This window comes from Cololabis saira, chromosome 22, assembly GCF_033807715.1.
Source record: "Cololabis saira isolate AMF1-May2022 chromosome 22, fColSai1.1, whole genome shotgun sequence".
NCBI classification, from domain to species: Eukaryota; Metazoa; Chordata; class Actinopteri; order Beloniformes; family Belonidae; genus Cololabis; species Cololabis saira.
This window is the reverse complement of record NC_084608.1, coordinates 14703909-14721204: the sequence shown is the minus strand read 5'-3', so window position 1 is coordinate 14721204 and position 17296 is coordinate 14703909. Positions and strand designations below refer to the sequence as shown.

At 45.3% G+C, this 17296-nt stretch overlaps 1 protein-coding gene across 4 annotated transcripts in view; it reads left to right on the top strand.

Moving 5' to 3' along the window:
• Positions 1-17296, top strand: part of myripb (myosin VIIA and Rab interacting protein b) — a 159334-nt gene that overhangs the window by 124323 nt on the left and 17715 nt on the right. For all 4 annotated transcript variants that reach the window (XM_061713336.1, XM_061713335.1, XM_061713334.1 and 1 more), the window contains exons 5-9: positions 4284-4364; positions 5369-5466; positions 5768-5848; positions 13512-13664; positions 16481-16661. In XM_061713336.1, coding sequence (XP_061569320.1) covers positions 4284-4364; positions 5369-5466; positions 5768-5848; positions 13512-13664; positions 16481-16661 — 594 coding nt within the window. The remainder of the gene's footprint in view (positions 1-4283; positions 4365-5368; positions 5467-5767; positions 5849-13511; positions 13665-16480; positions 16662-17296) is intronic.

Genomic DNA, 17296 nt, shown 5'->3' with positions numbered 1-17296 from the left:
ACACACCTCAAAGTAAAACACATTCATGAACGCAAGCAGCATCCAGGACTGATGGTTTTCTTGGCTCTTGTGCAGCGCGTACCTGCAGGGCTGCCAGTCCACGTAGACTCAGCCTCTCCGGCTGTAGTCACCGACTGTAGTTTTTGGAGCTGGTTTTGTTTGGTGTGGTTCCAAGTGCAGCCTCACAGGTTTGCCTCAGCTCACTGTCTGGGTTTCGCTGCGTTGAGACTTCATGTTCTGACTCATGTCGCGAGGTTCCCTCCAGCCATTCATCCCCTCTGTGCTCTGTTCATCCCTCCAGCCATTCTGTTGGCACTTCTGAGGCAACGGGTCACAGCGTTACAGTCATGGCTCCACACTGCTTCTCTTTTCTGTACTATGTTCCCTTTACTTTTGATTTTACTCTTAGATACGCGTGACATTTGCACAAATGGTGTTATTCTTCCTGAAACGAGTCTAACAGTCACAGACAACACAAACAAAGTGACCTTCCACAGTCTGAGGCTTACAGATCCTCCTACATCACTCTTTGGTATCTCTCTACCTTTACGGCCTTGACATATATGACTCATCGTGACCAACAGGCATAAATAGAAAGCATGTCAAATGTGTTCTCTTCTAGGCAATCTGGTCACAATAACAAAGCTGCAAGGCCTTGTGATACATTTGCTCACATGTGACCAGATTTAATACCAGACATGACAGAGGTGTGGATATCCTTTACATCAATGCATCTTAATATTAAGAAAACAAATTATATATTATTTTGTTTCAATAAAAAAACGAATAAATATGGAAAATGTGGCCTTTCAGATTGTAATAAATGATGAAGAAATAAAGAGAGTAAACTCTACAAAGTTCCTTGGGGTCCTCATTGATGACTGTCTAAATTTTAAATGTCATATAGATCACCTTGTGGAAAAACTATCTAAATATGTCGGTCTGTTTTTCAAACTGAGACACCTGCTTCCACGCTCTGCCCTTCTCACTCTTTATAAAACCTTGTTTGAACCTCATTTAAATTACTGCAATATTATTTGGTGTAATACTTACCCCAGTCATCTAAAAAAAATTAGAAGTTTTACAGAAAAAAGTTATCCGTGCCATCTCCTGGACTGAATTTAATTCACCTACTCGCCATCTGTTTGCCCACTATGGTATTCTTCGCATCAAAGAATATAACTACTCCCATAATGCATGTACAATATATCAGGTGGTCTCAGGTTTGAATCCCAGACTAACTCAACTCATCCCAATCTCCGTTCCCCAGCACACCCACAAAACTAGACATAAACACCTTATTATAGGGAAAAAACGTAAACTTGTGGGAACAAGTATGAGTGTTGTGTGTCGGGGACCACAGATTTGGAATGAGCTGAATGATGAGCCTTAAAAAGTCACAGTCCATCTCCATATTCAAACGGCAGTTAAAGAATCAAATGTTAAGCTCATATATATAAATGTACAATTCGGGACCACAAAATGTTTCATGTTAAGTGTTTGTAATGTGATATGTTGTATGTAAGTGGTAGTCTAGTATAAAGTGCATGTTGTTTTGTTTTGTGTGTATTAAGTGCAAGTGTATGTATGTATTCCTGCCTACTGTATTTATGTTCATTGGCTCCTACCATAAGCTTTTGATAGCTTCTCCAGGAGACCAATTCACATGTGTGAGTGTGAATAAATCAAATCAAATCAAATCTAATTTGTAATTTAAAGAGACGAGCACATACTGACTCATCCAGCCACAGGGACATGAGTTTTGTGTGATCGTTTCAGCATCTAAACATTTTTTTATCACAGTGTATGGATTTCAGTTTTGTTTCTTTTCTTTTGTTTGGATTGTATATGTTTCCTTGTGTTTTTTTTTAACTATTACACCTGTGTCTACCCTGGCTGTGTTTGGGAGGACTTTGTGTCCTGAAAAGAAAACTTTGGTTAAGTATTATCCTCATGCCTTCCACCTCCTGTGTTTACATTCCCTACCACAACCACATCCTAACAGTTGTGGTGCCGCTGCTCTCACCAACCTCACTCTAAGCTGCTGCAGGTTTTAGAAACAAGCTGCTGCTCAAAATGAGGCATTAAGCAGTCACAGATGATAGATGTGGAGTTTGTAAGGAGAAAGGGTTAGGGTTAAATCACTTCTCTCTTAAATCTGGTTTGCTGCAAATGCAAAATACATTTAAATGGAAGCAGGAGTGAGGTTACCAGTTTTTTTTTTATAAAGGACATCATGGATAATTGTTAATGGACTCAAACCAAGTGCCTACATTGTCGTTCATGATAGACAAGCTTGTGTGTGTGCGTGCGTGCGTGCGTGCGTGCGTGCGTGCGTGCGTGCGTGCGTGCGTGCGTGCGTGCGTGCGTGCGTGCGTGCGTGCGTGCGTGCGTGCGTGCGTGCGTGCGTGCGTGCGTGCGTGCGTGCGTGCGTGCGTGCGTGCGTGCGTGAGCAATGTTAGCACCCTGTTTCCAAGGTGCTGGGTGTCTCTTTGCAAGGCACCTCACTTTCTCTGACAGCAGTCCTTGTCAGTCTCACATTGTCCTAAACTGCTGCAGGTAATTTATCCGTCTATTGTTGCCTTCCACTCTGCCAGAGACTATAATCCAGTCCTAACCAAGCGAGAACAAGGCAGTTGTGCTAAATGCCACTTAAACTGGGAGGGGAGCGACGGGGAACGACGGGTGGAGAGTTCAGTGTTGTGTGGAGCTCTTACACTGCGCTGCGACTGGGAGCATTGAGTTTGTAAATAGAGATGCACAGGGCAGCATGAAGTCAAATAAAAATCCTGGAAGAAGTGGAAGTAGTTTTTCAGTCAGCCCGACTCAGATGCATAGAAACATCAAACATTATGTTTTCACGTTGAGTCACTGTGTGTCAGAGTGAGCGATTGCTAGAGCTTGTGACTGCTGGGTTACAGGCTCGGTTTGAAATTGTTGCAGAGCTTTGACAAATAGCAGTTCATTTTGCAGTGAAGCTGAAATGGCATAACACATCTCAAAGCTGGCTGCGTTACTACTGCTGGGGGGTATGATGCATTTGTTCCCTTTGCTTCATCTGTTTGTACACTGGACTGTGTATTGCTGTGCTTAGCAAAATATACATATATATACACTTGAGTGAGAAATCAAACTTTTCCTCCGAGTGCAGCGTGGCAGCGTGGGAGAGTGATGGCTCTTTCCTGCATTGTAGTTTACTTTGGCAGGGATCCGTAAGCAGCACTGGCTGCTTGAAGGCACCTGAATGAACTATTTGATTGTCTCTGTGCATTCAGTCTGTCCAGAAAGGAGGAGAAACAGCAAATATATAGCAGATATTGAGAAAGAATGGGAGTCATGGAGCGTGTTTTGTCAATATCAGCGGCTGAGGTGCTAAAAGAAAGCCTCGTGTTTGGGTTCAGCGTTGGATGATAAGTTGAAAAGAACTAAGATGAAGGTCAGAGTGAGTCCTGGAGCTAACTTGGTCTTTAGTTTTGTCTGGACTTTGCTCCAGAGATCCAAATGTAGCTGCTGAGAGGGTTGTCAGTCAAGGAGTTTAATTCACTCCGCCTTGGTGTTTTGGCAAATCTGCACCATGTCCTGTCTGACAGTCTTTCTTGTCTTAATAAGCTGCATGTCCAAGTACACTCTTCACTTTTATGGCATGACTAACAAGAAGGCTACTTTAAAAGGGAGCCCCAGGAGAGATATCTAACAGGAGTTAATGGGCCACTAAGGGACTGTGTTTGTTTTGAAGCTGGGATGTTGTACCGCCGCTCTTTCTCTGTGCCTTTTGTGGTTCCTCCGAAAAAAAGACCTATTTATTTATTCACATGTTGTGCCTAGATCTTTGTTTGACAAATAGTCCACCAACTCCTAAGGCACTTGGACTGATTCAGCTAAAAAGGAAACTTTTTTTTTTAAAGTACACTACACAAAGATGGTTACACATGGTGATGTTTGTGAGCAAAGTCAATTGTCAAATGAGTTGATTTTTTTTTTTTTTTGCTTTCAACTGTCATTTTGTTTTTGTATTCACCTTTGGGAAGAGCAGGAAGTTGAAGAATCAAAACAGCAGAGCTGACAAGATAAGAAACTAGAAATGGGAATACACTTGACAAGGGTACAAGAGGTTTTGTGGCTGTAACCTACTTTTAACTTAGCAGCATAGCAAAAAAATATGACATGTGCAGAATATTTGCCATTCCATGACAGGCGTCAGTAAAAAAAAATAAATAAATAAATAAAAAAGGGGGGTGGGGTCTTTGATCCAAAGGCTTCATTTGATTCCCTCTGTGTTTCAGAGAGCAGCGTTCAAGAGGGAAGCAACGACAACGATGGCAGCATCTGCGGCAGCGACTCCGTCTTTTACAAGCAGAGCGAAGGTGAGAGACGTGTTGAGGCGCAGGCGCCAGTTTGTGTTTCTGCAGATGGGCGGCTTCAGTCACAGCTACCATCAACATTATCTTTGCCACTTAACAGTTGCCCAGTTATTTGTCCTTTTTGTCAATTTTCAGTACTGTATCTGTGGAGGAAGCACATCGCCGCAGCACAACACTGAAATTAACGGCACTCACATGGAGGCAAAGTCCTCTTTTTAATTAGTAACTTGCACATATGTTGAAATCCACATGCAAGCAGTCATATAAATCCTCTGGATACACATTAAACCAATTGCATGCCTTTTCACAGACACACATTCTACACAGATGGCATATTCATACATGCAAACTAATGCTATACACACAGGCACTCAGGCACAAATACATACAAATACATGCAAAAGTGTTACTAAACAGCTCCAACTTAACAGTTTCGTTTGTTTACCAGTAATTATGAGTAGTTTGTGCAGTAATCAAGATCTGCGTTTTAGATAGAAGCAGCTCTTCAAAGGTACACCAACACATTATGGACCTCTGTCAGTTGTCAGTAGCAAGTTTATTGAAAATAAAACTTGTTTTGGTCTCAAACTTCACCAAGTCATCAAACTTAATTCACATTTGCTGTCTTTATTTCAGCCTTGGTTTACACCTATCATATGCTTGGTTGCGTCTTTGTTGTTTTTTCAGTATATTTTCTCACAGGACATTTTAAACAATGAGATTTGGGTTCCCTCCAAGTTTATTCTGTTCTTAAAGCTCCTTACTTTTGGTGCAAGCATTTCATGCTGGAACACAATGAAGCCATTTCAAGGCAGCCTCCACTGATCCACTTTATTAGATCTGATTCCCACACGTACCTCTTGATTACTGATTCTCAAGTAAAGGGAGGGAATTATTGTTTTCAAAAGAATATTTACAATAAAATTGCAAAAACTGCAGAACACAAAACGCCTCAATCATCCAGCTTATATATATCTATAATGTGGGCTGCTTTTGTTCGATACCAGGACACAGTATGGCAGAGACGCTCACTGTGGCGCTTCGTGTTGCTGAGGAAGCTATAGAAGAGGCCATCGCAAAAGCAGAAGAGTTCCCCGACAGCCTGGTAAGAAATCTCTGTGATTCATCTCCCTCCGCTCCTTTAATCTTTTATTATTTTTTTAATCATTTTTTTTCAGTCATGTTCTTCTATTTTTCCTCTTGTATTGCATCCGTGTTGGTCTCAGTATCAGCCTGATGCAGTCATGGTTTTCTGGCTGAGGTATTTGTACAGAAGCTCCCCTGGTAATTCACAGTTGAATACAATGTGTGTGTGTGTGTGTGTGTGTGTGTGTGTGTGTGTGTGTGTGTGTGTGTGTGTGTGTGTGTGTGTGTGTGCGTGTGCGTGTGTGTGTGCGTGCATGTAGGAGAAGCAGAATGAGGCTCGGTATCTGCAGGACCACAAAGAGGAACTCATAGAGGAACTCGCTACAACAATTGTGCAGAAAGTAGGTTGAGTGTGGTTTGTTATGGCATTTTTAATCTTCTCCTTTACGAAACAGCACATCATTATACACATTATTTTGTCTTCATTTGAGCATTTTGACCAGGTTTGCATGAATATTACATCTAAGTGAGAGACGGAGTGGTTGATTTAAAGTTAAGATTACAGCTTTTTTAAGAAAAGGCTGTTGTGCAACTCATAGGTAGCTTGGCTGCCCAGTTATCAAGGCTAATGATAATTCTATTAAAGAATTATTAATAATTAATAAAGTTGACTATTTATCAAATTGTATTATCAAAAATGATAATTCTCGTAGGGGCACCACCGCCGGGGCCTTACTTCCGGTGGGATTCGATAACTAACAGCAGAAAATCAGTCTCATTATGATTTGAATTATCCTGCAGAACAGTAAATCTTGCAGAATAACAGTGAAGGCGTGATGTCCGAACACTAGGCTCTGCTTAAACAAATCAATTTGTGACCAAATCTTGCATGAAATAACACAACCACTCATCAAGAAATCAATCAGGATTTATTTACATACGGGTGTCAAAAGATGATAAACGCAACACCCAAATAAACCTGATGGCAGAAACTACCTTATTACAAAACCATTAACTAACAAGAAAAACAACAATCAATAAAATGAAACATAAACGTTAAATGCATGGAATGAAAAGAAGAGAATCAAATGTAATAATAATAAAGATGATAAAGAACACAATAATGATAACGTACAGTAATACGCATACAGTAATCTCATTAAACATAAGTTCAGCTTTACACCGTTCTAACTGACTGATCGCCCAAACACAGCCTCACGTCTCCTCTGGATTCTGCATCTGGAGCGGGTTCTGTCGGGGGTTCCAGTCCAATGCGGCCTCGTTCCTCTCGGCTTTCAGTCCAAGCAGTCTCTCGTCTCTCTCTCTTCTCCTTCGACTCTGAAGAAATAAAAAGACAGGGGTGCAGCAGCCGGGCGATCCCGCCCTGGTCAACGGAGCCTATCACGGCGTCTCGGTGCGCGCGGGATCCGGTCCACTCGTCGGACCGCGGGCTCCCGTCCGGGCTCCTGAGCGCGTGGGCCTCACGGACACAGGTGGCTGGGTGCTCCTCGGGCTGAGCTGGCAGGCTGACCGGAGGATCAGGCCCTCCTCGGGAGAGAACTTAGAGCGGAGAGAGAAATTAGAAAAGAGAGAAACTTGGGAGCGCAGTGCGCTCCGTGGTAACGGGTCTTACGCTCCGCCGGACACTCCAGGCTCGAAGCGGCTCCCCCCCGTCTCGTCGCAGCGCTCAGGAATAAATGGGTAGATGCGGCCGTGGCTGCCTCGGTCGGCAGGCACGTCTTGTCCGGTCCGCTGGCTGAGGGAGAGAGAGCGATGCACTGGGCAGGAGGGGAGTTTGAGTTCCGCGGGCTGCGTGATGTCACCAGCCCCTGGCAAGTGATTGGGTGCTTCCCGCTTTTGGGCTTGGGGCGGTTTTACTGAGAGGGACAGTCCCCCCCCTTCAGGACTCGCTTCCTGGGGCTCCACTGAGTCTGAACCCCTGCTGGTGTCGTCACCCCAGGGAGTCTGTTCCTGGTCCCTTTGCGTTGTCTTTTCCTTTGTTCCTCCAGGTCTGGCAGGAACCCTGCTGGGTTTGTGGGGGCTATACTGCGCCTGACCCCCCTCCTAGGTGTCGTAAACTTACTATCTCGAGCTAGATCACCAGGGGGCACATTGCAGCCGATTTTCAGTTTCAAAGTTGGATATACACATTCACAAAATGTTCATACACATTTATAAGTCCAGAGTTCACATGGGCGACGCCCAACATTCCCCCCGTTTTAGATCTGATGAAGGACTGCAGGGTCCGCGTCGGAGCTAAAACCAACGGTCCAAGTCCATGTGAACATGAAATCCGATCCAATCCGCGTGAGCTGGCCTGGGCGGATCAAACTCATTTATGCAACGGTGTAAAAAGTATGAACATGAACAAAACACATTCAAATAATACAAAAATGGTTAAATCGCATACTACAGTGACATCACTTCTTAAGGTGAGGTAGATAAACATAAAGGAAAAACTGGAAAGAAAAGGGGAGGTTCGTTGGATTACAGACCCTTGATACGTAACTGCCAGCAGCAGACCAGGCTCAGTGGGTGTCTACTACGTGTTAATCCCTTGGCAGAGCGGTGCTGAGGAAGGAAACGGATAGGAGGGGGTCTGTCCCGTAACAGAACCGACCTCGGGTAACGGAAGAATGAAGTCTCGTTCCCTATTTGGTACTCTCGAGAGGACGTACGATCATGGTAAGGCCCGGTGCCTTCAGCGCCGGCGTCTGTGTTCCTTTGTGCCCATGCAAAAGTCGACCGAGGGTGGTCACGCAGGTCTGTCACATACTGGCGCGCGGTGCTGGCGGAGGCGACACTAACATTGTCAGGCGGGTACAACGGGTGAAGTGGCAACTTCATTTGCTGACCAGCCGTCCGTTCGAGTGGTGTCATCGCAACCGAGCGGTGTGGCGTGGACCTGACGACCCTGAGATCTAGCAGCATGTGGACGAGAGTTAGATTAGCTCGTTTGATCTGACGTGGGGATCGGGTGTCAAAGGGAGCTGTCATGACATTTAAGGCCAAATGTGTGATTCTGTCCGGACCACCCAACCGGGGAGCCCCCCGGCGGCTGAAAACATGGCTCAGGAGGAGGACAGTAATCACCCATTTGGTAAACCAGCAGGTGGCAGCGAGGAGATAACGGTTCCCTCCCAAGGATTTCGGGACCGTCCCCCCACGGTCCACCCGCAAGTGTGACCCTGAAACTGTCATGCGTGCGCGTGCTGCAGTCTCCACTATTTGGGAGCTGCACAAACCTGACCCCCCCCTTTCCCACGAGGGCAAGAAGGGGGTGTGGTTGACAAGGGGTACCTGGCTGACCTTTCGGTCCCCGTCCCCTGGGGGCGGGGGTTCTGGTTCCGGATTCGGTCCCAGAGGGGGCATGACGTGGGGCAAAGCACCGGCCTGCCAATCTAAAGACAAGAGTCCCTCACGACCTTCAAGTGGTCTCGGGGCCCCCGAGAATGGCACGGCATCTAAGGAGAAAACGTAGGCGGGACTTATGGGTCTGACCCCGGGACCGGTATCTAGGAAAGCAAGGACACAAACACAGCTGTTAAGAACTGATGAGCAATCAACACGCCGATCCGGTCCATTACGGATCAGTTTACCGAGGGAAATCAGAGAAGGGGGGCGTGCGCCTGCACGCGCTGCCCTGTCCACCCCCACCATGCAGATCCTGGCCACGGCTGGGGGGGTGGGTCCGCCTAGTCATTCTATCGGTGGCCTGGTGCCCCGGTCCTCAGGGGGCCCGGAGGAGCGAGGTGGTTTAATTAATCCCTCGAGGGCCTGGCACACGTCCTCGATGAGGTCATCTTTGTGGCGCTTCCGTCTATTTTTAATGTATTTCGGCGCAGCGGTTTCATACTCGTCATACTGTCTGGCCGGGTAGTTAGACCCCCCTTCGTCATGCTGCTCTAACCTGTACTGTGGTTGGTACTCTGACTGACCTGGCGGCGGGCGAGGCTGGTAGTGGTCCCTGGAACCTGGTTCAGGTCCAGTCCAGGCACGGAAAACCTCGTCTCCGAACTCTACGTGACGGTTCTCAGTTCTCTGGACTGCAAGCACCTCGGTATCGTGCTCAGGGGCCCTCGCTGGTCGCGCCCTAGCTTCCCAGGCAATCTGTGCGTACCTTCTGATGTCCCGCATCTGTAGGTCCCTAGTTTTACAGTACATGGTTACATTATACTTTATGCTATCGTGAAGGTTATGCAGGAAAAGGGACTTAAATGCCTGCTCCTCCTCTAAACCTGGGGCGTTGCACCCCTGGAAGTAGGCAGCCCGAAGTCGCCAGTAGTAATCTCTCGGTTGTTCGGACCTCGTTTGTTTGATCGCAAAAGCGCCGAAGGTGGCGGATGCCCGATCAGAAAATATCGAGTATTCTTCACGCAGCGCCTGACATAAAGCTGAATAGCGATCTCTTGTGTCGGGGTGCAGGGTCTCCAGGAAAACATGCACGCTTCTGGAAGTAGTCTTCCAGATTAATTTAATTTTCTCCCGGGAAGTTGCTCCCGGGAGGTCGAGCAAGCATCGTTCAACCTCCCTCAAATAGTCATCAATGTTAGATCCTTTGATGTGGGGGTCAAAACGCTCTATGTCTCTCGCCAGAGACTCTATTTGGCGCGTGCGAAGACCGTGCCCGTAGAACGGAGCTGGTCCATCATTTTCATCATCTGAGCTTTCCCAGTGATGGCGTCCCCTGTAACGTGGGGGGGGAAATTTTCTCCGATAGGGCGGAGACGGGGTCCTCTGCCGTGAGCTGAGGACCGAGCGGTAACCCCTAGTGGGTTCCGGCTCGAAAAACAGCGGGTCATCCGAGGCATAGCGGCGACTTCGACTCGGCCAGGGATTTGAATCAAATTCTCTCCGATATTGTACGCCCTGACCGCGGCTCCTCCCTGGAGGGATCATTTCTGGGCTAACCGTGCGCCTTTCCGCTGCCAGCTGTCTGGCCTGCGGTCGGAGGTAAGGGTATTCGGGGGATCGTGAGTTAGCAGCCGGTCCCGAAGGCAGTCCAGCTGTTGAAGCTGGTCCTGCGTTCGGGGCCCTCTGCGCAGGGGGACCCTCGGCGTCCGATGATTCGTCTTCGATTTGTGCTCGAGCCGCAGCTAAGAGGCCCCTCAAGCTTCCAACCGCTTTCTGCAAATCACAATTTTCCAGCCTCTCTGCCTCATATTTCTCTCGCCACTCGTTAATTCTATCCCCGTGCTCCGCCGCCTGCAGTTCTGCCTTACATTGCCCTAATAAGGCCAGCTGGCCCAAAATGTCGGCTTTAAGGAGTTTTTTGGTCGGGTTTTTAGCAAAGTTAACGAGCTCCACTATCTTCTCCTCGCAGGTTTGGAGGTTATAGCTATTTATCGTAAACAGTTCTTCTCTGGGTATTTCCATCATACGTGCAATTACTTCTTGAGTGTCGGTAAAAGTGACGCTGGGGGAAGCCTCGGCCCCCCCTTCATGGTTACCTGAGCTACTCATCGCGCGTCTGGCCAGGGGACCCGGGACTGAAGGGAACCTGGCGAAAAGCTTCCTATTCAAACGGAACTTGCCTGATGGTCCTTCTAGTCAACCTCTGGTCACCTCTGCTGGCTCTGCGTCCAAATGCGATGAGTTTCCTGCCCTGTGCACCACACGCAGTTCACGAACCGGACACCAGTGTTTCGCTTGCGACTCTGCCAAGAGATTAACACTCAGTAATGAAGTAGATTCACGTTATCACCCAGATTAGGAGGAATGAGACAATAAATGAAGCATGAGAGACTGAGCCAACTCTGATCTGTGCCTGATGGCAGTTGGGTTCTTGGTTATCATAAACAGAATTGAGATAACCTTGGAAGCACAAAAAAAAACAAAAGAGAATCAATAAGGTGGATTAAAATTTAAATGCCACCAAATTAAAGATTCAATTTAACAAACACGGTAGAAATTAATCCGAAAGATTAATAACTCACATGGGGTAATCCCGACAAAGTTCTATTAATAGAATTTAAAGAACTTGAAGCAAAACCAACCATTAACTTCAGTGAAGCAAGGTTGCAGAGAACAGGGAGGTTTTAAAATAACCGTAGGAATCAGATAATAAGGGGAAGAAAAAAAAAAATAAAAAATATTTTTCTTCTGATGACAATTAATGTTCAATTATTTCATACAACTTGGTCACAAATATTGTTATTAGAGAGCCTCACGCTGGGGCGCCATTTATGTTGTGCAACTCATAGGTAGCTTGGCTGCCCAGTTATCAAGGCTAATGATAATTCTATTAAAGAATTATTAATAATTAATAAAGTTGACTATTTATCAAATTGTATTATCAAAAATGATAATTCTCGTAGGGGCACCACCGCCGGGGCCTTACTTCCGGTGGGATTCGATAACTAACAGCAGAAAATCAGTCTCATTATGATTTGAATTATCCTGCAGAACAGTAAATCTTGCAGAATAACAGTGAAGGCGTGATGTCCGAACACTAGGCTCTGCTTAAACAAATCAATTTGTGACCAAATCTTGCATGAAATAACACAACCACTCATCAAGAAATCAATCAGGATTTATTTACATACGGGTGTCAAAAGATGATAAACGCAACACCCAAATAAACCTGATGGCAGAAACTACCTTATTACAAAACCATTAACTAACAAGAAAAACAACAATCAATAAAATGAAACATAAACGTTAAATGCATGGAATGAAAAGAAGAGAATCAAATGTAATAATAATAAAGATGATAAAGAACACAATAATGATAACGTACAGTAATACGCATACAGTAATCTCATTAAACATAAGTTCAGCTTTACACCGTTCTAACTGACTGATCGCCCAAACACAGCCTCACGTCTCCTCTGGATTCTGCATCTGGAGCGGGTTCTGTCGGGGGTTCCAGTCCAATGCGGCCTCGTTCCTCTCGGCTTTCAGTCCAAGCAGTCTCTCGTCTCTCTCTCTTCTCCTTCGACTCTGAAGAAATAAAAAGACAGGGGTGCAGCAGCCGGGCGATCCCGCCCTGGTCAACGGAGCCTATCACGGCGTCTCGGTGCGCGCGGGATCCGGTCCACTCGTCGGACCGCGGGCTCCCGTCCGGGCTCCTGAGCGCGTGGGCCTCACGGACACAGGTGGCTGGGTGCTCCTCGGGCTGAGCTGGCAGGCTGACCGGAGGATCAGGCCCTCCTCGGGAGAGAACTTAGAGCGGAGAGAGAAATTAGAAAAGAGAGAAACTTGGGAGCGCAGTGCGCTCCGTGGTAACGGGTCTTACGCTCCGCCGGACACTCCAGGCTCGAAGCGGCTCCCCCCCGTCTCGTCGCAGCGCTCAGGAATAAATGGGTAGATGCGGCCGTGGCTGCCTCGGTCGGCAGGCACGTCTTGTCCGGTCCGCTGGCTGAGGGAGAGAGAGCGATGCACTGGGCAGGAGGGGAGTTTGAGTTCCGCGGGCTGCGTGATGTCACCAGCCCCTGGCAAGTGATTGGGTGCTTCCCGCTTTTGGGCTTGGGGCGGTTTTACTGAGAGGGACAGTCCCCCCCCTTCAGGACTCGCTTCCTGGGGCTCCACTGAGTCTGAACCCCTGCTGGTGTCGTCACCCCAGGGAGTCTGTTCCTGGTCCCTTTGCGTTGTCTTTTCCTTTGTTCCTCCAGGTCTGGCAGGAACCCTGCTGGGTTTGTGGGGGCTATACTGCGCCTGACCCCCCTCCTAGGTGTCGTAAACTTACTATCTCGAGCTAGATCACCAGGGGGCACATTGCAGCCGATTTTCAGTTTCAAAGTTGGATATACACATTCACAAAATGTTCATACACATTTATAAGTCCAGAGTTCACATGGGCGACGCCCAACAAGGCCTAAAAGTTACTGAAAGTAATAATTATATCTGGAAGGAAAATATATCATTAAAATTCAAACAAAACCCACTTTGATTTTGATCTTCTTTTTTGTATTTTTAATTTGCATGCACATTACATACGCTTTTAAAAACTCAAACGGAAATTAGACTGCTTTTGAATTTTTCATTATAAGAGTTGATTATATTTTGATGAAGACTAACCGCTGCTGTGTAGCTTTCATGTCATTTCTCTCTTTATCTTCTCAGATCATTCAGAGGAGAAAGCGCTCAGAGATGCAGACAGAGTATGACTTTGTCTGGCCTCAGCCTCAGTCTCTGATCCAGCCCAGTGATCTGCCCTCTCTTTCTCAGCCTCAAGCGTCATCGCAAGACCCCATCAAGCCCTCCCACGCTCTCTCGGTGAGCATCTGCCTCAACTCAAAATATGTAGACGCCACAAGGAATTCCCACAGCCAAAGGCCTCCATATGTTTAGGAAAACAACACTGCCCCATTGGTGGGTGTAAGATGCCTTCACCACAGGGAGTTGCAATATTTTCAATGCTTAAAGATGGGTGTGCTGTTTCTATTTTTTTTTTCTTTCCATAAAAAACATCACATCACATTCCACCAGTGTTCAAATGTAAATGAATGTAAATGAATGTGAATGAATGGGCCCCATTTCTTGGTGAGTTTTTTGGTGTTCTGGGTCACCTCTAGGAAATCTTCAACTCTTACACAAAAATACTTTGATTATTGTGCAGAATTCAAAGCTGAATCACTGATATAGTCCGGAAACTTTTAAGTGCAGTGAAGCAATTGCAAGCAATAACACTGCCAACACCATGCTTTACAATGAGCCTGGAGCTTCTCACATTAATAGCTTTTTTGGTTCTCATCATCCATGTTTAAGATCCATTTGTCTCAAAAATCCTAGCCCTTGTCTGCACGATCAACAGTAAACTAAAGTTTATCTCTGATTAGGGTTGCAAAGGGGTGGAAAATTTCCGGTAAATTTCCGGAAACTTTCCGGAAACTTTCCATGGGAAGTTAAACTGGGGAATTTTGGAAATATTCCAAATTGGAAACTTTCCATGGGAATTATGGGAATTTATGGGAATTATTGGGAATTTATGGGAATTAACTGGAAATTGGGGGTAATTTAAACAAACTGTATCATATCCAAACATAAATGTAAATATTTATTTTGTCATAAGCAGATATCCATGCAAGATAATACAAAAACATGACATTTCAACAGATTTATTTGAGTAGAACTTTAGTTTTTATTCTTGTATGAACAATTATTGTAATGAACAACAAAAACATGAATGTTGAGTAAATACTAACTCACCCCACTCCCCCACCCAATCAAAAAGTAAAATGACCCCCACCCCCCCCCCCAAAAAAAAAGTCCCATTCAAAGTGTTAAATGAAAGGAGCCCCACTCCCTCCAAAAAGGTCCCATTCAACATGTAAAACAAAAGCCTCTTCCCTCGAAATGTGTGGCTTCAATAGTCTTGTGCTTTGAGCTCAAATGTGTGGCCTCCAGGCTTCAAGAAATCACCTGTGCATGTGATGGAGGAATGCACAGCGCAAGTAGGGGGTGTGGCCTCAATAGCCCTGGAGTAAGCTGTGTGCTGTGTGCATGTGATTGAGGAGTGTACTTGCATTAAATCTGGTTGTTTTAGCCAAGACTATGCTACAATATATTTCCCCCAACTATATTTAAGTTCCCTGTTAAGGGCCAACCAAATTTCTTATTTATTCCCGTTAATTCCCGTTAATTCCCATATATTCCCGTTAATTCCCATGGAAAGTTTCCAACTTTGAAAATTCCCGGAATTTTGCAACCCTATCTCTGATGTTCCTTTGGCACCTTCAGGTTGTCCAGCACACTAAGCTTAAGGGTCCAGTAATCCAGCAAAAGTCAGGTTTCCTCCTGGACTCCATAGTGCATCGCAAGAGAAATATATGCAGTTACAGACTTTTGCTTTGACTTTTTGTAATATATCCAAGACTTACAATTCAAGATGTGTATCTCAGTACTGCAGATGCAGATTAAATCAAACTTCATCAATGAGTTTTGTTTGTTTGTTTAGATAAGGGGTGAATTTCCCCCATGAGCAACAAGACACACCCACAGGTGAACGGCTCATAGCCTTTCCTCAACAATGGATTTTAATTTTCTATTTCTTCAACTGAAACCAAAGCATGTAAAGTGTTTTAAATGTCACTTGAACCAAGTGTGAATCATTTCTAGCATTAACATGACTCAGAAGAAACACAAAAACAGTATATTATGGTATTTTTCTTTAGTAATTGTTCCAAGTCAAGGAATGTTATGTTAATAACACATTCAGAAGCGTTACAGCAGTTACAATTGGACACAGACGTATGAAATGCACACAAGTATACACAAGTGTACATAACATCCGACAGCAGTTCACATGCCTGGCAGTGGTTCACACTTCCAGTCAGCAGGGACTTCTTCTGGAGGTTTGTTGTTTTCATGTGTGCAAGCGGAGCATCAATGCTGCTCCCTCTACTACAAACACACTCACCGAGACACATTTTCATGTTTGCACTCCCACAACTGTACTGTACTTCTGTAACACCACACATTTGTTTTCTATCTCACCTATTTTATGGACGGTTGTTTTTTTATGCATCCTGAAAGCTTCTGCCCTGTCTGTGCCTCACATGAACAACAGAAGTAGCATACAACAAGCTGCTGCAGATCATTCACACATTTCTGTGTAAAGCTCTAAAATGAAAATGTGAAATTAGTAGGAAATGAATGAGTCTGGATCAATTTCAGTCCGCAGAGAGAAACGTAAGGTATTGCAGCTTGGGCACTCCTTTTCAAGACATTTTCTTTCTAGCGATTCAATTATCATCTGGCTCCACCTGCTGATAAAGATGTGAAATTACAGCCATAGTTGTCGACTTTTTTCTATTAAAATGATAGAAGTTTAAGTGACCTTCAAGCACCAGTTATCTGACTTGAAGTTTTCCAATCTCCCTAAATTGTCAACAAACACAAAGACAAAAACAGGTTTTTCACTTCCCAACAGCAGACATCGAGTTTAAAATTTCCTGGAAGGTAAAACTCCTCGGCCTGAGCATGACGTCTGACCTTTGCTGTGGTGTTCATTTCTGGAGAGTTGTGTGTCTGTCTCATTTTGCTCACATTTGTGTGTCTCTGCCTGTGTGTTTCCTTGTGTGTGTTTGAAGCGGTCACGGTCGGCGTTTTCCCTCACCAGTGACGACTCTCCAGAGAAGGGTCCAGAGGAGGAAGCTGCAGGGGCGGACGGTGGCGGTGCCGGGGGCTTGCAGGAGTACACTTCTCTAAAGAGGGAGGCCAAGGTTACGTCACTACCCACCTGGAAAAGCATGGATCGCCTAGACAACTCAAGTAAATATTATAGTCAGAGACAAAGGATGATTATTGATTATTATTCTTACTTAAAGGGGACCTATTATGGCATCTAATACCTATTTTAAACAGGCCTTGAATGTCTTAAAAACAACCTTTTGATTTTTTTTTTGCTAAATAAATTAGAAATTCAGCCATGTCTTTATCTTCCCATTCTCTAACCTCATTATCTATGAGGGATTCTGAGTGGGTGGGGCTATGATAATGAGGCACTGTGCTGTTTGGCTGCCTGAATGACGCGTAGAAAATGGCGCAGATGGAGCAGAATCTGAACGGCTCGTAGAAGTCACATGACATTGGACGGCTCATCCGGGCGGCTGTACAGACACTGCAGAATTTGGTTGCTTTCCTCCTTCTCTGAGTTGGCAGGCTGAGGGGAGACCACTTTATATATGAATGAATGAATGAATTGTTTTTTATTTATGTGTCATACACCTTTAAGGTGCCCAGCCTATAAGGGCTTACAAGACACAGATACCCTACGCCAGCAAACAAACATCAACTACGTACAAACAAAAACACAAACACAAAATTATAATATCCACTTATACATTACAGATCAGATCTTTTCTCAATTTGCATATAATTTGTCCTTTCTCTGTTTCCAGGCTCTC